The sequence below is a fragment of the Phalangium opilio genome, unplaced genomic scaffold, assembly GCF_054372755.1.
Source record: "Phalangium opilio isolate 3A_F unplaced genomic scaffold, DU_Popi_V2 ptg000003l_1, whole genome shotgun sequence".
Classification (NCBI taxonomy): domain Eukaryota; kingdom Metazoa; phylum Arthropoda; class Arachnida; order Opiliones; family Phalangiidae; genus Phalangium; species Phalangium opilio.
Window position 1 is genome coordinate 1758236 of NW_028324145.1, and position 22225 is coordinate 1780460.

The 22225-nt window shown below is 37.4% G+C and overlaps 1 protein-coding gene across 2 annotated transcripts in view; it reads right to left on the reverse strand.

The window, feature by feature from the left end:
- The window catches only part of LOC149717051 (uncharacterized), a 64010-nt gene that overhangs the window by 35144 nt on the left and 6641 nt on the right, over positions 1–22225 (reverse strand). For both annotated transcript variants that reach the window (XM_089834757.1, XM_089834756.1), the window contains exons 2-3: positions 11983–12022; positions 11716–11792 (exon numbers count right to left, since the gene is read on the reverse strand). In XM_089834757.1, coding sequence (XP_089690883.1) covers positions 11716–11792; positions 11983–12012 — 107 coding nt within the window. In that variant the 5' untranslated portion in view covers positions 12013–12022. The remainder of the gene's footprint in view (positions 1–11715; positions 11793–11982; positions 12023–22225) is intronic.

Sequence of the window (22225 nt, forward strand, 5' to 3'; positions counted from 1 at the left end):
TTAAACTAGATAATTATATGACATGTGTTTGTGCACAAGTCTATGGCATGTGTTGTTTACAAGTCTATGACATGAGTTGGTGCACAAGTCTATTGTACAGGTCTACGGAATATTTTTGTGGTATAACTAAAGCTTCCTCTGTGATTTGCATGTGAAAATGACGGGAAAGCAATTTGAATTTGACTGGACGTTGATTGTCAAGTCAAGCAGTCACTATTCCCAGTCATTTAATAGATGGTTGGTTAGTACAAACGCGATAACTAATGGACGCACAACGCTTTAAGACTTTTACTCTTCTAAAGTTTCCAACAATTTTAATAAATAGTAAGACTGAAGTTCAGATATTAATAAATGCTGTCTTTGTAGGCAAAGACGGGAAAGTATAAAAGGTAAGTGTAGAAAATGAATTGCATGAAGTCCACATATTCAAATTTTCTTTTATCCAAATTTTTTCACCAATTTTTCATTTGTCCAAGATATTTTCAACATTATATACACGAGCATAAATCTCTCAATAGTAGTTCTTGAAAACTGGCATCTTCAGGTATTTTTAAGAGATACTAGCTAGATACTAGGTTTTGACTTTGACTAACATTGGAGGTTTCAATTCTCGGATATCTGAAAAACTGAGTTTAATGAGTTTAAATTTTATAATTGGAAATATTGCGAAGCGGAAAATAGAAAAGGCCATTTCACTGTGATATAGTTATTAAGGTCGAAAAGATTTGATTGATAGTGATCATTTTGGAGCTATACAACGCGTTAGTTTTGAAACTTTAAAATTAACGAACATGTTTTGTTAAGTTTTCATACGGTTTTTATTTTAACAGCTATCAACGATTTTATATTTTATTCTCCTTATAGGACCAAATCCTCAAACCCAATTTTATATTTATGAAAGAAAAAAAAATGCATACGCATACTTTTCTTAAAATGATGCACATATTTCATGATAAATATTAGTACTAAAGTAATTTTGGTAAAAAAACTAAGAAAAACATTTTTTTAAAAATAATTGAGGCTTCATAATCAGGTCTACAAAAGTGAAAATTTGAATATCTGTATTTGAATATTCGGGCAATTAATTTTCTACACTTGTCTTTTAAACTTTCCCGTCTTTGTCTACAAAGACAGTGTTTATTAATTTTTTAAGATTATGTTACTCAAAGTAAAAAGATAAACTTTTAAATGAATTAATAACAACTGTCTTTGTAGAGAAAGACGCGAAAAAGAAAACATAAGTGTAGAAAATTAATTGCCTGAAATACAGATATTAAAATTTTCAGTTTTAAAAATATGATTATAAATCATCAATTTTTGAAAAGGAATTTCTAATCTTATATTTTATCACCATTTCTTCAATAAAAATATTTTCTTAGGAAATATGTGCATCATCTTAAAATTAGTAAGTGAAGAAAACCAAGAATAAATTATTTTCCTAATAATAGATGTTTTATAATCATGCCTTTAAAACTGATAATTTCATTATCTGTACTTCAGATAATTAGTTTTTTACACTTATCTCTTACTTTTTCGTATCTTTGCCTACAAAAACAGTTTTACTAATATCTGTTCTGTACTTCACTATAATGTTTATTAATTAAAATGGTTTAGAAACTAGTGATTTAAGCATTAAAGAGAAAAGCAGGCGTTTCCTTTAAGTCTTAAGCTTTGTCCAAATTAGATTCGCCTTTGTGTATTCGCATCTTCGCAACAGATCACGAAAGACTTTTGCTCTACTGTTCAGATACACGCAAATTTTTATTTTCCTATTTTGAGAGCCAATGGAATTTGACCAATCATTGCGCCATCTACGCCGTCCATATTAATTAATAGTGACTCGGCTGGGTCACTGAGCTGCACGCTGCTTCCGCCATTAGGAAAAAGTGACAATAACGAAACTAATCGACGCCCTCGACAAACCACCCTTCTTCTCGTCTGTGATTGGTGCTTTTGTTGCGAAGGCGCAAAATTCTTGGCCTAGTTGCAAGAAATTTGTATCTTCGCGATGAGGACGCAAATTCGAGGGGTCCGACATTTACACGAAATCCCGTACGCTTCTCGCAAAATCGCGAAATTTTTCACACAAAATCACGAAATTAAAGAGGAAATTCCGAAATCTTTGGCAAAAATTGTGAAATCAAGAAGAAAATCCCGAAATCCACGAAGAAACCAAAAAATCATTTGCGTAATCGTGAAGTCAAGGAAGAAATTTTAGGCAAAATCGCGAAATTAAAGAAGAAATTACGAAATCTTTGGCGAAATCACGATATCTTCCTCGAAATCGCGAAATCAAAGAAGAAATCCCGAAATCGTCAAATCTTTCTCGAAATCAAAGAAGAAATCTCCAAATTTAGGCGAAATCAAAGAAGAAATCGGAAAATCTTTCTCAAAATCACGAAATCAAAGATCAAATCAAGAAATCTTTCCGATATCGTGAAATCATGAAATCTTTGAAGAAATCACGAAATCCCATACTCTCTTTTGGGAATGTCGGACCCCTTGCGCAAAGTAGCGAAAACCCAATAAGCGATCTTGCAGACAAAAAACTACGTCACGCGAAAAAAAGCATTTTCTGACCCCCCGTCCCCGCAGATCACGCTTCGTCACGCTATTCTCAGACCCCTCCCCTAAAAACCACGTCACATTTCTTTAACTCCCCACTCCGCACTATGATTTGTCTTAATTTACAAATTTAATTTGATAAATTTCTTGAGTGATATGCCGCCCTCTCAGAAATATTTTGCTCGGCTGAAAATTCAAGTTCTCTTCCGTTTTAAGCTTTTTCCCTCTGATTGACCTTTAGAATTTTAATGTCTCGATGTGCTTTTTATAAGTTTCAAAATAGTTCCATAAAGCTTAGTTAAAGGGGCACAATTTTTAGGTTTCGACACTGTCACCGAAAACAGACTAATCGAGCTTGAGGTTTAGAAAATTTGCCAAAGAATCGAAACTAGGGATGAACCGGTACCGATACCGTATCGGTATCGGCACCGATACTCGGGGTTTCCCGATAGTATCGGATCGGTTGGTTCGATACCGATACTAAACCGATACTCGAAACATGACATTTTTAAGTCTTTTGGTAACGTAATGGTGTTGATAATATCTCATTTCTATGAATTTCAATCGTGACGAGTTCTCATTTATATATAAAGTACCTGAATTCGGTTTATCTAACAACTAATAAGCGAAAATCTTTCTTAGGGATGAACCGATACCATATCGGTATCGGTTGAAGTATCGGGTTTTGGATCATAGTGAGTAAATATCGGTATCGATCGGTATCGGTTCATATTTGTACCGGTATCGATCGGTATCGGGTTAAGCCTGGTATCGGCCATCTCTAATCGAAACCATTTCAATCGGCAGGGAGATTTGATTCATCCTCACAAATAATAGGGGCGAATAAACAGAGACATAAGAGAGTTTACGCTGTTTATTTTAAATGCGCTATTTAAATTGGCTATATAAAGGTGTAAATAGTAGATAATTGCTTAAATTTCTACTATTTAAGCGATGATAGAATAACAATTTTGGTAAATTATTGTAACGGTGGACTATGGAATGTTGTCTTTCTTCTTCTATAACATAAGAGAGCCAATCGGCCTCTTACTGACTTCGTAACAAAATTAATGCTAAATGTGACGTCACGCATCGAAGAACTCCTCCCTCCCCCTTGTCACGGACCGTCAAAAAAATTTAGAAAACCCCCTCCCCCCATAAGAGTGTGACGTAGTTTATGGACGGTCCCATAGCAGGCCCGTCTAAAAGCGGGAAAACTCAATTAGTTTTAAAAATATTATAGAATATGGAAGCCATGTTTTCCCCTAATATAAGCGAAATACATTGGTTCTACGGTGAATGGCAACCTTTTTTCGAAAGCTTGAGAAAATTTGTGGTTTTCAAACAAGGTATGCCAGATTTATCAGAGTATACAGGCGGTAAGCCCTGCCTTTTAATCATCGATGACTTGATGACCGAGAACAAAGGAGACGTTGGTTCTCTTTTTACCAAGGGAACGCATCATCGCAACTTGAGCGTAATTTATATCGTCCAAAACGTATTCCAACGATCCAAAGATTCTAGAGATGTTTCTTTGAACGCTCATTATCTTATTCTTATGAAATCTCCTAGAGACAAATTGCAAAGTTCAATAATAGCTAGACCAATGTTTGCCGATAAATGGCGTTTCGCTGTCGACGCCTACCGTTACGCTACTAGTTTACCTTTCGGATATTTATTATTCGATCTACACCAAAGATGCCCCGAGAATCTTAGACTAAGGACTGGAATATTTCCCGACAACCCTTGCGAAGTTTACATTCCCAAATAATTATAATAATAGACGGGTGTTTAGCCATCTCTTCATTTAGTCACTATGCCTTATGCCGTACGGTCGCAAAGAAATTTGCTCTCCGTTATTGCCAATTCCCCTCGAAAACAACGTAACGCCAAGAAACCCTTAATTGACGCAATCGCAGTGTGTTGAAAATACTTTACGCGGTAACGTTAAATTAAATAAAAGTCAAAAATTAAGCTAGATTAGCTAGGCATTCCGCATAACTTAGAAAAATTGCTAATAATAGAATATCTTGGAAAACAAAACGTGATATATTAGTTCAGGAGGGTGGTAGTTTCTTTTCTTTCCTTTTTCCTCTCGTTTCCTCTATTATCGGCGCCATAACAGGAGGTAGTCAGTAAAAAAAAATGCAGTACGCTGAGAAAATGGTCCTTGTCCCTAGCTCTACCTTTAAAAACGACCCCTTTCCACACCCCCAACAACAGGTAGTTTCGGAATTGGACAATGAGATGAATGTTATTTTAGCTCCTAAAGATTTAGACGAAGCTTCAAAATGGCGCTTATACAAACAGACTCTACAAAGATATAATAATATACTTATTATCGCTAAGCAACCTATACCCACAGTCCCCCAATCATCATCCAACTATTTTAACTTGGCTTGGTTAGACGATATCCCCCTTAAATATATAGGTCATGTACATAGTATCGTTGATCAGATTTCCACTAGTCCTGAAAAGCTTAGGTGGACAGATAGTGGGGAAGTTATAGTTAATGATACAATAATACCCGGCTCGAATATTAGAGATATTGCTTTAGAATTTGTCAAGCCTTCCTCTAACAAAGCCCCAAAACCTAGAGGTTTTTACGCATTTACAAACCTACTTTCTAGTTTTTCCCCTCTAACCTCGTATACTATACCCAAACAAATTAAAATCAAAAGAACTAGAGCTCCCAAAGTTAGTGTCAAGATAGCAGCTAAAAAACTTAAATCTGACATTAGTCTTGAGGCAGCAGTTAAAAAACTTAAAACCGAGCCTCCGAAATGGGCAGCGTACGTAAAATCTCCAAAATTTTATAAGGTATCTACTTTAACCCTTCCCACCCCGCCAGTTTCGGGGGTGCTGAAAAATTATATTTAGCAGTAAAATTAAAGGGGATTAGTAAGAAACAAGTACTAGATTTGTTAAAGGGAAAAGACGCGTACACTTTACATAAGAAAGTTTTTAGAAAGTTTAAAAGAAACAAGGTGGTTGTAACTAACATAGGGGATCAATATCAGGCGGATTTGAACGACATGCGTTCTTTGAGTCAGTACAACGACGGGTACAAATACATATTAACCTTAATAGATTGCTTTAGCAGAAGAGCTTGGGCCGTACCTTTAAAATCAAAAAGCGGTGTTGAAACGGTTGAGGCTTTTAAGTCTGTCTTTAGAGAAAGGGTTCCTAGGAAGCTACAGACGGATAAAGGTACCGAATTTAGAAATTCCCAATTACAAGGATACTTGAAGGAGAAAGGGGTTATATTTTTTACAACTGAGAATGACGATATAAAAGCGTGTATGGTAGAAAGATTAAATCAAACTTTAAAGTCACGCATGTACAGGTATTTTACAGAAAAGAATACCAATAGATATATAGATGTTCCAGATGATCTGGTAAATTCTTACAATAACTCGGTGCATTCCGCGATAAAAATGACTCCTTTGGAAGTTACAGGAACCAATGTCCTTCAGGTTTTAAAAATGTATACGGAAAGTACTTAAGTGAAAAGAAAGTTTACGGGAAAAAATTAAAGGTGGGCGAATACGTCCGAGTAAGTAGAAATAAGATGATTTTTGAAAAAGGGTACGAGCGAAGTTACACAATAGAGGTTTTTAAAATAGTGGGAAAAATAGACAGACGCCCTCCGGTATTCAAACTAGAAGATTTAAACGGGGAACCAATAAAGGGGGTGTTTTACGGGATGGAACTTCAGTCGGTAGTTAGACCCGAGACGTACAAGATCGAGAAAGTAATTCGTAAGCGCACTAGGAGAGGACAAAAGGAGCTCTTTGTAAAGTGGTTAGGCTTATCCCCCTTCTATGAATTGTTGGATTCCGGCTAATGATGCAGTCTCCCTTTTACCTAACGCTACCAAGCAACGCTAGCATGAAAATTTATGACAACAACAAGATCTGTTCTTACACTTCCAAGTTGCCCCAGGCTATAGAGCTGATCGGGGATGACTGGGAGGTTGCTATAGTAGAAGTTTTGTACCCAATGTCCTTTTTTAACATACCCAGTGAGGAAGGTCACGTGCAGGTGGTCTCGCATGAAAATTAAAAAGGTAGGGACGGAAAATCACAGCCTATAGTTAAAGCCGAGGCCTTTATAGTTCCTGGGGGTTATTACAAATCATTAGAAGACCTCCTTAAGCAGATAGCTTCCGGATTAAACGGCTTTCAATACGGTTCAAAGTTTAAATTTGATTCGGATCCCCTCTCTGATTACATTTCTTTAACTATTCAACCTAACGGTATACTGGCTCTTTCTCCCACTTTGAATAGGATATTAGGATTTAAAACCCCAAAAGGCCAAAGTACGTATTTCTCTTGCCCTTCCGCTAAAACCTGCCAAACGTATAGAAGCTCTGTTCCCGCTAATTTAAATTATAATATTCCCGACCAATTGTTTATTTATTCCGATATAGTAGCTAATGAACTTATAGGCGATACGGTAGCCCCGCTACTTCGTATAGTAGGCGTAGACAGCGAAAAGCCTCACGGTTCGACTATAACTAAATCATTTAACTCTCCCCATTACGTTAAAGTTGCTAAACGTTACTTTGATACTATAGACATTGATATAAGGAATAGTTTAGGCCAAGCCGCGTCATTCGAGTTTGGAACGTCGACCTGTAAACTACACTTTAGACCATGCCAAAACCCCAAACATTAGAGTCTCGTTGCGAGTATAGGAGGTATTATTTAGATCAGGTAGGGGTGGAGGGGTGTCAAAAGTATTTGTCGGGACCACCCACCAAAAAGGGCACGGGATAGGGAGCGCCCTGAAAGGGTTATTTAGATGGGCACGCCCCTTATTAATTAGAGGTGCAAAGTATTTGGCACCTAGAGCCATTAGTACGGGACAAAAGATTCTTGGTGACGTAATCCAAGGTCAGAATGTGAAAAGTGCCGCGAAAAAGAGATTGTAGGAAACTTATGAGAACATGACTGCTGCTCAGCAAGGTTCAGGATTAAAGATAAAGAGACACAAAGTTAAACGCCTATCAGTTTATCACCGTCATTCAAAGCAGACGCCACGCGATATATTTAGCTCCTGAAAAAATCATGTTTTCTCTCCAAGCTCTTAAGAGTGAATTGGATATTTTTGCCCCTGTGCCGATTCAAACTAGTGTCGAACATGCTCAATGTGTATGGGCAAAACCCTTGGCGGCCATTGGTGATAGCTCTACCCTCGAATACCTCATCTCGGGCAATGGAGATAGCTACATCGATGTAGCCCACACCATGCATTACAACAAACTCAAAATCACCAACGAAGATGGAAGTGATCTTCCCGATGCCGCCGTGGTAGCTTTCGTGAACAACGCTGGCCACGCATTGTGGAGAACTTGCGATGTTTTCTTGAACAATACCCGAGTTTCTTCAGCCGCTCAAAACTACGCCTTCACTTCTTTTATCGAAACTGTCTCAAATTACGGACCCGCGGCCAAAAATCTCACCTTATGATGGCCGGATGGGAAAAGGACGAAGCCGGAAAGTTCGACGACTTTTCAAATAAAGGTTTCGTCGCTCGAATGGCTAAAACTGCTAAATCGGCCGTGATTGAATTTTTTACACCCGTGTTTATCGACGTGTTTAATATTCCCGAATATCTCTTAAACGGGTTGGACCTTAAAGTGGTGTTTACTCGCAACAAGGACGAGTTTACCATAATGTGTGAAGATACAGCCACTCTCAAAAACTGTAAAGTCAAGATACTAGACGCATCACTCGCAGTACGTAAAGTTAAACTCAGTCCTAAAATATTGTTAGCCCATGAAGCAGCGCTTAATAACGGTACTGCCAAATATAATTTTACGCGCACCGAACTTAAAACTAAAACTAAAACTATCTCTAGCGGAAGTAGCACCGAGAGTTTTAACAATATATATCTAGGCCCTCAGCCTAATCGCGTCATTACGGGAATAGTCTCCAACGCGGCGTTCAAGGGCAGTTACGCTCTGAATCCCTTTAACTTTAAAACTTACGATTTAAATTTTTTGTCTCTGTACCTCGATAACGAACAAATACCTTCGAAACCGTTGAATCCTGATTTCGGTAAAAACTTGTATATAAGAGCATATCAAACATTGTTCGCGGGCACGGGTATCAGAAGAAAATAGGGGAAGTGGGTAGCTTGGGCAACTTCGCGAGGCGTCCCGTTTACGGATTTTTCGCGCCATTTCCCTCCCCGTGGGGGTGAAGAGAGATAGGTTTTTACGCGCATTAACACACGAGTGACGTAATTCTGTGGACAGTACGGTCCTACGCCTTCCAACTGACTAGAGGCGTCTGCTAGAGGCAGTGAGGCACTCAGGCAGAATGGCAGAGGCTGGAATCGAGAGGTAAGTACTAAATTCATAACTTATTTTAAAATATGTCTTTATTTTTAAATACAATGGTATTTCTAAGTTCCAGGGAAAAAATTAACTTGTCCGAAGTTTTAAACTGTGATAGGGAAGAGTTCAAAGTAATAAAGTTGTATCCAAGTTGTTGTAGTTTGATTTTTAACATTGGGATTGGTTTGGGTAGATCTTACTTTTCCTTTCAACACAGCCTGAGTTTTCTTATCGGTAGTTTCCTTGTACGTTAAATCACACTGCGTACTCTTAACGACATTCATTTTATTAAATAACCGAATTTTCGTCCATAATTAAACCAATATCCGCATTAACCCGTTGCCTGACGTAACCCTAACTCAAACTGAAGCACAGCAGAAATATAAGCAGACTTCACAAGTTAGTTCCACAGATCGCTACATGGTGGCGTTCGCAATGAAATCTGGTACTATTTTATGCTTCTGGCCGATTGGCCAGATTCAAATTTTAAGGGTGGTAGGGGAATCGACCATTGTAAGTGAGAATCACTGGACGACTTGTATGGCTCAAGGCTACGGCTACCCACTTCCCCTATTTTCTTCTGCGGGTATTCATTATAAAGACGACGGTAACGATATTACTCCCAACGAGTTTGCCAACGGGTTAACTCTGTACGCTTTTGGTCTGACACTGGACCTATCTGCTAGCGAAACAAACCACTGGAACCCCGTTAAGCAAAGACAATTAAGATTGGACATGGGATTCGCTAAACCTTTGCCCGAAGCCGCAGTCTGCATTGTACACGCCGAATTTCAAAGCATGATTCAAATCGATAAAAAAAGAAACGTAATTGTAGATTATAAAAATGTCAACAACTATCACCGTAGACTTGATTCTCGCTTTATCAGATACGCCCAACTTTTTGGGTGTTTTCGCGTCAAATAGGTTACCTAAGGTTACCAGATATCCCGCATCGTTATTTATAAATTTAGATCAGCACTATGAAAAGGGGTCTCACCGGGTCTCGGTCTTTATAGACGGATCTCGTGTAGGGTATTATTTCGATAGCTACGGTTTACCACCATTTCTGCCTAGTACAAGAAGATTTTTATCTTTAAACTGCAGAAAATGAACTTTTGGTAAACGACATCTTCAGAGGCTAGAAAGTAGCGTATGCGGGCAGTATAGCGCCCTCTATCTTATTCATAGAAGTAAGAAGAAAAGTACGAAAGCTTTTCTAAAAGCTTTTACCGCAAATCGAAAAATTAACGATATGAAAATTGCTAAACAATTTCAAAATCACATACGGCGACTAAAAAAGTGTAAAAGGAGCTTATTAACAAACCGTGTGGTTGCCTGGTGGCATTGCGTCCAGCTCTGTGTTGTTTCAACAACATTTGAGTTTCGATTCCAGGGTTCGACTTCCTACCAACGGCGCTTTATTAGTCCGGTATAGAAAAAAAAACATCTTTAGATACGGCTTGAATCAAGTTTAAGGAGGTTTTTTAAATATTTAACCAATTTATTATTAATTTAACTTAATTATGTATGTTATTATCACGCTAATTAAATGTTTTTTGATTTAAAATCTGATTCATAATAATAATAAGCCTAGAATAACCTAGGAAAAGCCTATCTTTCAGGATCTACCATAGGATAAGCCTACAAGCATCTACAATAGCATAAGCCTACAATAGCATAAGCCTATCCGTACAGGTATCAGCCACGTGACGTCATCAAAAAATTAGCCGTGACGTCATCAAGAAAACCACCGCCAGGTGGTACAACAATTCAAATTTCCCGTCAACAACATCACGTGACGTCATCAATCCCCCCTATCCCCCCCTAAAGGGTGAAGGTATAAACCAAAAAATTTTACCCACCCCCCCCTGAAAGGGTGGAAAGAAGGGGGGTAAAAATTTTCGGTTTATACCGTGACCCCTACTCTCTTATTCGCCTTGGACGATGGGCTTCAATGTTAAAAGAGGAACGATCGCGAGGTTTAGTGGTGCTCTTGAAAGCCTTACCCCCTCCCCAGATTTGTATAAATCCCGATCGGCCCTGATTCTCTAATAAAAAAAAGATTTGTATAAATCTCGGGCGTAAATTTATCTCAGTACATGATTACAATATCCTGAAAGTTTGGTTTTGTAGGAATTAGTAGTATTGAAGTAACAGGTGAATAAATGTTACTTTTCCTGGAATGAATAGACTAATTGAAGACAACGCCCGGTGTGGTGCTCCACTAAAAGTGGGGATGTGTCGTAGGAAACAACGCTGCAATGGCCTTTTTGTTTTTGCACTAAAAAAAACTCTGTTTTCGTCGATAATATTTCCAGTGTGATAAGGCTTTCAAGGGCACCACTAAACCTCGGAATCATCTCTATCTTTTAACTATAATTCCCATCGTTCATGTTGAATATTACTGATTACGGTGATCGCTCTGATGTGAAAATTCGGATTTGATCGCACTAAGTATTTTCCTTTTGAAAATTAAGAAAATATTTGGAGTGCAGTCTTTTGAGGCAATTTCCCACTTATCGAAAACCACCCAAGTTGCTGGAGTTCGGTCGAATAAGACCTCCCAATTTTGGTTTCAGTCCAATGAGAATTCGGTCCATTGGAAGAGAATCTAGAATCATACTGGTATATATTTTTATTTCAACGACGGACATGGACGGGTGACTGTACATGTGTAAAGTTTTCAGAATTGACTCTAAAACCAGATCGAAGTATCCTGTATTTTGCATCTTAAATTTTATCGGACTCAAGTTAATCAACGTTTAATGCCGAATATAAAATTGCTCTATTGTTAATATATTTACGTGAAATTATGGACTCTTTCCAAATACTCAGTGATGTACATAAGCCTTTCTACTTCCTGAGGAAACATTTTCGATTCCTGTCAAGAAAAAACAACGTGTGTTTACAATGCATTAATGAGCGCCACTGGAGGCTTGCGGGCGCGGTAGCTTTGCAACAAGTAAAAGCAAGTCCGCGGCTCAGCCGTTTGTGCGTGTAGGCACAGAGCTTCCGCAAGCCTCTGGTGGTGCCCTTTTATAACAATTCATGTAGAAAAGATATATTGTTACCTTTGTTATTGCAAAAGTGGCAATAACCATCTGAGTAAATCTATTTGGAAAATGAATGAAAATACAAGTTCAATACTTATACTTAGGTTTTGCCAGGGATAGATTTAATTTTAGAAGTAGGAATGGAAAACAGAGTAATCTGGGCGCGCGTCAAAGTCCCGGATCCCCTTCCACTGGACGGAGGGGTAAGAAAGAAGAGGCGGCTCATAGCGACAGAGGTAAAAAGGAATTACGTATTTTCGCCGTCCCCGTCAGCCACGTCATCAAAACGTAGTTTGAGTGAGCCAATAAGATAATTTAAACTATTCGTTACGTGTTGGAGGGAGGGGCTCTTTACCGGGCTATGAGTCGGACTGAAGTAAATACTAACCGTTCTCCATTCCTACTTCTAAAATGAAATCTATGCCTGGTATTGTATACGGTATATTTCCAAATCCGAAATAGCATTGAATCCGAAAGATTTTAGTCACTGCGACTATAATATTTCGATGGAAAATGTATTAAAACAACTAAATCGCATTAATCATCTTTTTGGAAATTAGGTTCAAAATGTCATTAGAAACTATTAAGTATGTATGAAGGAACATTACTATAGTCTGTCAAACGAAAGAAGAGCCCTGAGAAACTTGTCCAAATTGATGTCGCCACCATCGACCCCATAGTACTTTATCAACTTGTTTTGTTTTGTCAATAGTCGTCTGTAATACAGTCTGCTATAAACAGATAGGCTTAATCGCAATAGAACCAATACATTTTGCAATATATATTTAATATGTTTATGTTTCATGGTTTTTTACGATCATCGAGGTTTAAAGAATATAAATCAAAATTAACGACAAGACACCAGTTTTATCTTTGTTGAACTAGCATTGCAATATATTTTAATGACAAAAGTTAAAGTAATTGTCCATAAGTGGTTCAGCATCAAAGCGTCTTCAGTCCACGTATTCATCAGATTTTTCGCTGTCTTCTTGCATATTAATTTTAAGAGGTTCAATTGTGGTTTCGATGATGGAATCTTTTTCCCAATACTCATACATTATATTCTCGACGTGAACTTTATGAAATAATAAAGCGTCACAAGTCCAGTACCCTGAAGTACGAAATTGACGAGGTTGCTAAAAGTAGAGGTCACACGGTAGTGAGGATTCCTCCGTACCATTGCCAGTTTAACCCGATTGAACTAATATCGGCACAAGTGAAGAACGACGTTGCGAAGCAGAATTCTGGTTTAAAACTCTCGACGGTCAAAGACGCAACATTGAGGGCCATTGAACGTGTGACACCAGAGAATTTGCGAATGGCAATAGAGCACGTCGAGAATATAATCAGAAGGGAATAAGAGAGAAGGGACACACTTTATATCTCCATAATGCTTTGCACTCGTAACAACAGTCTTACTAACCTCAAATCAACTACCCTTCACTGATTGGCTATGTAACTTCTGCCTTAGCTGTGACGTCTCGGTTGACGAATAAAAAGTAGTTTTGTTTACAACTTTACATTGAAGGAGATAAAAATGGCCAAATTTCATATTGATAAACTAAATCAAGCTGCGCAATTAATTTAGATACACGGGTATTGAAAGCATACCAAAATCAGATAATTTGAAGGTAATAAATAGATGAAAACTAATTATTCTGAATTAATATTAAAAAATACAAATTAGTTTCAATAAAATACATACTTGAGGCTATAATTACACAAGAACGGAACATCGATAGCCCTAAGCCTTTGGAGAATGAAAATCTAGCAGACAAATGGGCCGATACCGCGGAGAACTTAAAGAACTATTTTTGCAGTAAATTGGTTAAAAGCTGTGTACTTGCGCAAAGTTTTCGCGGTTTTCTTGAGGTTGGTTGGACTCTCGTTACCAAAGCAGGCTCTAATGTCTCCCTTCTCTCTTATTCCCTTCTGATATAATGCATGAGTATTGGGAAAAAGATCCCATCATCGAAACCATAATTGAACCTCTTAAAATTAATATGCAAGAAGACAGCGAAGACTCTGATGAAGACGTGGACTGAAGAAGCTTTGATGCTGAACTACTAATGGAGAAGTACTTTAACTTATGTCATTAAAATATATTGCAATGCTAGTTCAACAAAGATAAAACTGGTGTCTTGTCGTTAATTTTGTTTTATATTCTTTAATACTCGATGATCGTAAAAAACCATATAGACAATATAAACATATTATATATAAATTGCAAAATGTATTGGTTCTATTGCGATTAAGCCTATCTGTTTATAGCAGACTATATTACAGACGACTATTGACAAAACAAAACAAGTTGATAAAGTACTATGGAGTCGATGGTGGCGACACCATTTTGGACAAATTTCTCAGGGCTCTTCTTTCGTTTGACAGACTATAAACCACTGAATTCAGAAAGAGACTTTAAGCCGCTATATACTTATTTAGAGACAATATTCTTACAAACATTAGAACGCTGATTATTTTCTTGGATTAAATTTCTTATTTTCCTTATAAGATCACAATTTCAAGAAGACTGCGCTCAACAACCCTCAACGGGACAATTGATTTTAATACCTGTCCCAGTGACTATGACGTCACGGAGAGCTATTTAGAACCCTTTCGAAAATAATGCAAAATTTCATCGTGGTTTGCACAGCTTTGGCGTCTTGTTACTCTTGTACACATTTTTTGTTTTCTGAAAACCCTTCAGAAAATAGTATACTTGATTGGAAGCATCACCTTATATTTTTGAAACTAATCTAACATCAACTGAAGTTTTAACATGGTTTGCACAACTGTATCGTCTTGCACATCTTTTTGTTCTACAAAATCCTCCTCAAAATACCACAACACCAGCCTATACACATTGGCTTCTAATCACCACCATCATCTGCTCCTTTTATATCCCACATGAACACCAGTCTGTACTTACTGGCTTCAAATCATCAACTGCTCTTTGTCCATCCCACATGGACACCAGCCTGGACGCACTGGCTTCTACACACCAAGGTTAGTAAAGTATAAAATCGCTATAATAGGTTTGCTCAATCAAGGGCAAAAGCTTATCTTTTTTAAAGATTGTTCATTGGCTGTTAGTTTTGACGTCACTGAGAGACCCAAAAAACAAACGGCTCGATGATTTTGAATTTGTGATGGCTGATTGATAGGATTTAGAGTTAAGATAGCGTGCCAATTTTATTGAATTGTAAGTTTTTTAACTCTTGAAATTGATCTGTAGATTATCTTAATTAGGTTTTTAAACGTTACATCCGTTGAGTTCTTATAAATTTAAAGTTAAAAGTAGCGCAATGGGCAAGGCTTATGGTAAAGACTTTTGGTATGGTTTTGGACGTTTGGCGTTTGGGTAATAACAAAAGTAGATAAATTGGTAATAATTTCTGTTGAAGAACTTTAAGCAGTTGTGCCATTATGATAATTTCTGTCAGAACTTTCTCTATACGGTTGTAATTTAATAGATTATAATTATTTTCTATTTAGGGAAGGTGTAAATTGGTAAATAATGCCGGGAACAAGATGTGCAGTTGCCGTGTGTAACAATAGTCTGCTTAAAACCAAAAATAATAAGTCTACAGCCAATATTCGTTATTATTCTTTTCCTAAAGAACCTGGGCCTAGAAAAATTTGGGTCAACAAATGTAGAAGGGTTGGGAAATGGAATCCATCGACTAGTCGAATCTGTTCCAAACACTTCAAAGATGATAATTTTGAACGTGATATGCAAGCGGAACTTTTAGGACTTCCTGAACGCAAAGTTTTGAAGTTCAATGCAGTGCCAACTGAAAACTTATTACAACGTAACACTGGAAAAACTGCTTCTCTGTGTGACAGAGAGGCAAGGTTATGTAGAAGAAACAGAAGAAAAACTGCCTAAGATATCATAGCATCAACGTCTGTTGCATCAGAAGGTAATGAAATGCCAGAAATGGTTAACAACCAAAATGCTGTGGAGGTTGAAATTTCTCTAATCCAAGAAGATACACCAAGAAATCTTGTAGAAATACCCAGTGAAAATATTGATCTAATCAAGAACTTAAAGGCTAGAATAAGCTTTTTAGAAAAGAGTCGTAGTCGAGTAATTAAGCAACGTAAGCAAAAAGACACAGTAATTCGAGACTTGAAAGTACAACTTTCAATGCAAACCCTTGTTTCTAAAAGAGCTCTTAAAGATCTTAAAAACCAAGAAAAACAAAAAAGCAAAGTATAATTCAAAATTAGCTGATATTTTGCGGGTGGTGTTTTCAGATAGTCAGATAAAGAGACTTTTGAGGAAAAAAAGGGTTAATTGGGGTTCTGAGGATTTACAAAATGCATTCACCCTGCGCTATTTTAGCAAACGAGCCAACGTATTTTTGAAAAAGGACCTTCATATTCCCCTACCAGGTCTATCTACCTTGAGAGCTTACGCCTCTAAACTTAATTTAAGACAAGGTATATTGACAGATGTTTTAAATTTGATGAAAGTTACTGGTAGTGTAAAACCCACGCGTGAGAAACTTGCAGTTTTGACATTTGATGAAATGAAAGTTCAAAGTCAATATGAGTATGATGTTAAAGCAGACCAGGTAGTGGGCAAACATGAACAAATGCAAGTGGCTATGGTCCGAGGGCTGTATGGAAATTGGAAACAACCAATATACATTGGCTTTGACCAAAAAATGACGAAAACCTTACTGTTAGAAATTATTGCCAAGCTTCACGAAGCTGGATATCTTGTTGTATCAACAGTTTGTGACATGGGTGGAGGGAACATGGGGTTGTGGCGTGAACTTGGAGTAAATATTAACAGAAATTGGTTTTATCATCCTAGTGTTAGTGAACAATTAATTTACTGCTTCGCAGATGCACCCCATGCACAAAAATAATTCGAAAAGGGATTTATTCTGGAAGATGGGGATGTTTATGTAAATAGAAAACCTTTAGACGAATTACTAAAATTAGACTTTAACGAACTTAAAATGTGTCACAAACTAAGAACAATTCATTTAGAATGCCGAGGGCCAACAAGGCAAAATGTAAAACTAGCTGCTCAGCTGTTATCTAACAATGTTTCAAAAGCATTATATTCAATTTACATTTCTAAAAAACAAAGTCATTCTTCAGATGAAAATCTTGAAGACTACCAAAATCTATCCAAATTCATAGAAAAGGTCAATGCGTGGTTTCAAATTTTCAATTCCTACACTGAAAATGATCCTGTTAAAATTAAATGTGCGTTTGGTGTTCATTTAACAGAGCAGTTAGAGGCATTGAATGAAATGTCTAATCTAATAGATGACATGAGGTGTAAAGGAACGAAATGCCTACAAATTTTTCAAAAAGGGTTGCTGATCTCTATTAAGTCTCTTAAAGACTTATATTTTGACCTTAAAAATAAATTTGGCTATAAATATATCTTAACTCATCGTTTAAATCAAGACTGCCTCGAGAATTCGTAAAAGGCCTAGTGAATCAAATGGTAACTAATTGAAGCCGGAGGTGAAATAAAAAAGGGGTTTTGATTTCATGTCTGTAATGAAGACAAATTAACGGTTCAGAGTGAGCGGAAAGTTAAATACACGTTTAAATAATCAGATTTAGATTTTATAATAGAAAGAAAAGATCATGGTGGCAATTAAATAATAGTTCCCCACACTATCTAACGTAACTGCAATTAAGTTCAAAATAAATTAATAATCAACAGCTCGAAACTATAATTACGTAATTAACTTTTACTTTCGGGGATTCGGTCCTTGGATTGTCGCACGATAGTCCGATACTCTTCCACTGCACCACGGTGAGACGAACCCTTCTATCGCTAAATTATCTTTTGACGTTGTATTATATAGCACTACTAGCTGTTACCCGCGGCGTCGCTCGCGTGTAATAAGAACTTCCATCAAAAAGATATAAAGAATGAGTAGATTTAACTGATGACTAATATTTTTGTAGCACCCTCGGAGCGAAGGCACTGGGCGTTGCCCGTCGGGACATTTTTTATTAGTGATGCCACGAATATTCGGTTACTATTCGGTATTCGGCCTATTCGGCCATTTTTTTCGTATTCGGTATTCGGCCGAATATTTCGTAATATTCGGCCGAATACCGAATATCCAATCATGAAGGAAAAAAACGGAAAAATTACTCAAAAAATTATTTATTTCAATAACAATTTTTACTTTAATATTTATAATCTATCAGTGGTAAGTTGTGATGAATAAAAAAAAGTATATAGGGAGAGGGCGTTTGTCAGGGAGGGAAAGAACATCCGACGTCGTTTTATACCTCTACTTAGGGGAGCGTTTGTAGGCGCGATACTGAAATTCCCCCGTTAGGGGGATGGAATCAAGGTAAGAGATATAAGCCTATGACGTGGCAAGAATGGGTTTGCCCTCTCCCTATAGTGACACGATCTACTCGCAAATGAACCAAAAACCTAAAGACGTTATAGACGGGTCCTATAGTGTTAAAGAGAGCGCGTTGAAAAATCGCCCTTTTCATTCCCTCCTTCCCGAGTTTATCACCAACGTTGAAAGCTTCCGCGCAGGCGCGCTGTAGCAGAGGCGGTAGAGAGCGGATCTAAACAGTGTATCCCTCTCTCTGCTTGCGCGCCAATATTGCGCAGAGCAGTAATCGCGTTACAGCTAGTGCCGAGAGGAGAGGAGAGTTTTCCCACGTGACCCTACATTTCGCCAAGGAATATGGAGATAGGGAAGTTTCGTGTAACGCTATAACTCCGGTCGCCCAAAAATCCCGTTTTCGGTGTGGATGTGCATGTGCGCACGCGCCGCACTTTTCTCGCGCATCGTGTTGAGGATAGGCGGCACTACCGGTTTCCTGCGCAGTTCAAACGCCGAATATAAGTCACGTGACCTGCTACATTTCGTGAAGAGAGATTCCTATACTGACCAAACTTCCCTATCTACATCTTCCTTGATTTCGCGTAGCCGTCTGCCTATTCACCTCACCATGAGACCTGTCCCATAGAGTGCTGTCAGAAGCGCCGGTGTGACGTCACCCATGCTGTTTTCCCATAAAGAAAAAACGGTAACTGTCATGGCCGCCCATTGCTAAAGGCAGACTCATGACGTTTAACCTTGGATCTGACGTCACAACTGACAGCACTCTATTGCGGTCCGTGCGGGGGATGTACGTATTTCGCGGAACGGGTTACAGCTCATAACCGGTTTCGCGCGAGTTGCACATATCTCACGGCCGAATATTCGGTGGCCGAATATTCGGTGCTTCGGCCGAGAGCATGGCCGAATATTCGGTATTCGGTATTCGGCAAAATCAATATTCGCGGCATCACTATTTTTTATTATTTTTCACGCGGACCTTATTTCACAATGAAAGGTTTTTAAGTTTTTGGCCGTCATTTAAAAAGATAGCGATAAATCGAACCCGAAAGACCTTTCAGCCCGTCTATAAGTTAAAGGAAACCAGTGTACTAAATATTTTCGAAATCGGTTGAAACGCGCGGACTTTGTTGCACAGAGATTTTTTACATTTCTGTGCGCCGTTTTTTAAGATGGTTTGGAAAAAGTTTTCTTAGAACGCGCTTACTACATATGAGTAACGTTCGTGCAAATTTTCAGCCTTCTAGGGCAAGCGGTTTGGGCTGGGTGTTGATTATCAGTCAGACAGTCAGTCAGGACGTTGATTTATATCGATATAGAAAATAGATAAGTAAAATATAAAAAAATCCCAATAAGCTGAAACCGCACAAACGGCGAGATTTCAAGTCATATTTAAGATAAAGTCGGTCGATTGGTAATGGGGTCGAATGGGATTCGATCCAATGGGAGGACACCAAAAAACTATGGTAGCCTGTTCTTACCTTACACAACCATGATTATTCAGAATATACTCATTTTAGGTTTAGGAATAACACGTTTAAGATAGCAAACCTATAAATTAAGTCCAAACCAATTGATTTTATAACGGCATTTCGAAGTTGGACACAATTTAAGATTTCGGACGGCCATAAGTCGGAAGACCTAGGATACTAAAGTCGGCTAATGAATTTTTTTGCCTTCATGTATGGAATCGGTTAACTAGCGAAATTCTCTTCGGCCTACATGACAGTTAAGAGAACGACAATGGTCTGTTTTCATTCAAGATAGAAGAAGTCGGCCGACGGTTTGGTAGGTAGGGCATTTCAACTCGGCACCGGATATCCACGTGATCCAATATGTACCTGTAGTTGGAATTTCGGGCAGACTGCCAACCGACTAATCAATCCGACCATCAAAAGGAGAGTCGGCTGAATAGTCTTTTATATTTTATATTAAACGAAGTAAAAAAGTCATGCTTTACAAAAGATATTAAACTATATTCATGTATTTGCAAAACTTTATTTAAATTTTAATTTATATTTTTTTATGGTTATTCTCTTTTAATGTTCTTTATCTAATTTTGTTGTCCAATTGACGTTAATCTTAAGAAATTTAAGGAGGGCAATAAGTCGCTTGAAGACTTGGTCCCTCCTCATGAGCTTTTGTACTAAACTATGCCAAATAAACTTTGAAACTTTAGTCGGTTTGTTGGACTGTAATCCTCAAAGATATGGACAACATATCATTAGAGACAAGATTAATTTGTAGAAATACACTGAAAAACGCTGTCGTCCGACTTGGCACTTTGGCCTCAAATAAAATTTCAAAATTGTACGTCTCTAGCCCAATTGCTGAGACCATATCCCGACTGTTATTGGAACTTCACGTGCTACTTGGGATGAAAGCGAATTTTACTTGTTAATAATATTTGTTATTACGGGGATATCGAAAACAAAATGTTACACTATGTGTATATTACGGGTCAATAAGATTACAGTTTACGATGTCATGAAATAAAAAACGTTGCATAATTGCAAAGTCAACGTTTTGGATACAGTAAGCCTAAATGTAAACGTTCCCTCTTGGATTACTTTTTCATTAATTAGCAGTTCCAATATTGGGTGTGATATCAATAAAATAAAATTTTGTTATTTTTCAAACGGTCTAATAAAGCCGTGTTATTTCAACTAGTCAACTAAGAGTTGGATGTTTCTAACTAATGAAGAGTTTGAATTCATGACATGAATAATCACAAAACTTAATAAAACGAGTATTTTTAGGAAACCCTAATGACTCTAGTTTTGCCAGGACTCCATTAGAAGGCTGTCATCAAACTAGAAACGAACATACAGTGTGGGCGAGATCAGACCAACACCTTCCTTTGTGGACAAGCCTCAATTTTTAATTATTATAAAATCTCTAACTGAGCTCAGTTATCCCTACTATCGAATTTCTTTTAATCTAAGGTCTAACGATAACGAAAGCGACAACCCCGGCCACTACTACTACTACTACGGCTCGGGTAAAACTAAGAGCCTCATCGTATACTACGATGTGGCTAAAAATGGAATGACTAAGTGCCAGATTTAAAAAACAAGATGGCCCCGGCCATATTATGCTTTGCGCGCCCTCTATTGGCTAGAACTGGTATGATTCCGGCAAATATTTTTCGCGGTATTCTCTTTTTCTTTATCAAATATCCTTTAGATTATGAACAAAATCAATTTAGTATGACTTTGGTTTAATATAAACATCACTGATCATTTTGACCTTAAAATAAATTCTTTAACAAAAACAATTACAGTTGTTTTTATACTATACAAACTTTTTTGAATTAGTATTCACAATAAAATCTTTCTAGTGCGGTTTGATAAACTTAATGATAGTTTCGACAAAGCACTTTCAACGGTTATTTTCAGTTACAATTTTTTTATAAACACACATGATAATTTGTAGATTAAATTATAAGCATTAGTATTCGCAACAAAATCGTTCTATTAATGTCTGATTACTCAAATAACCCTTAATAATAAATTGTACCAGGCAGTTTGTAAGGTTCTTTTCACATACAATTTTTGACAAACCAAAATTATTATTTGAAGTTTAAATTTGCCTGTAAGCGTTCTTAATAATTTATTTAATTATCTGTTGATAAATAATATCCAATGCCAAAATTGTAAATTCAGTATTCAATCCACAATACATTTAGGTGTAATGGTCCAAATGCAATGAAACTTTAATGAGAGATGTGCTACAATCTATTATATCTAAAAATGGTTAAAAACCTTCAAATTAATTAGCTTTGTCAAAATAATAAATTTAGTACTTTCAGGCCCTTTCCAAGATTAAATATATCGCTTACACATGGCACTAAATCGCTTACACATGGCACTAAAAATCCTGTAACTAAACCAAATTACAGGCCATAA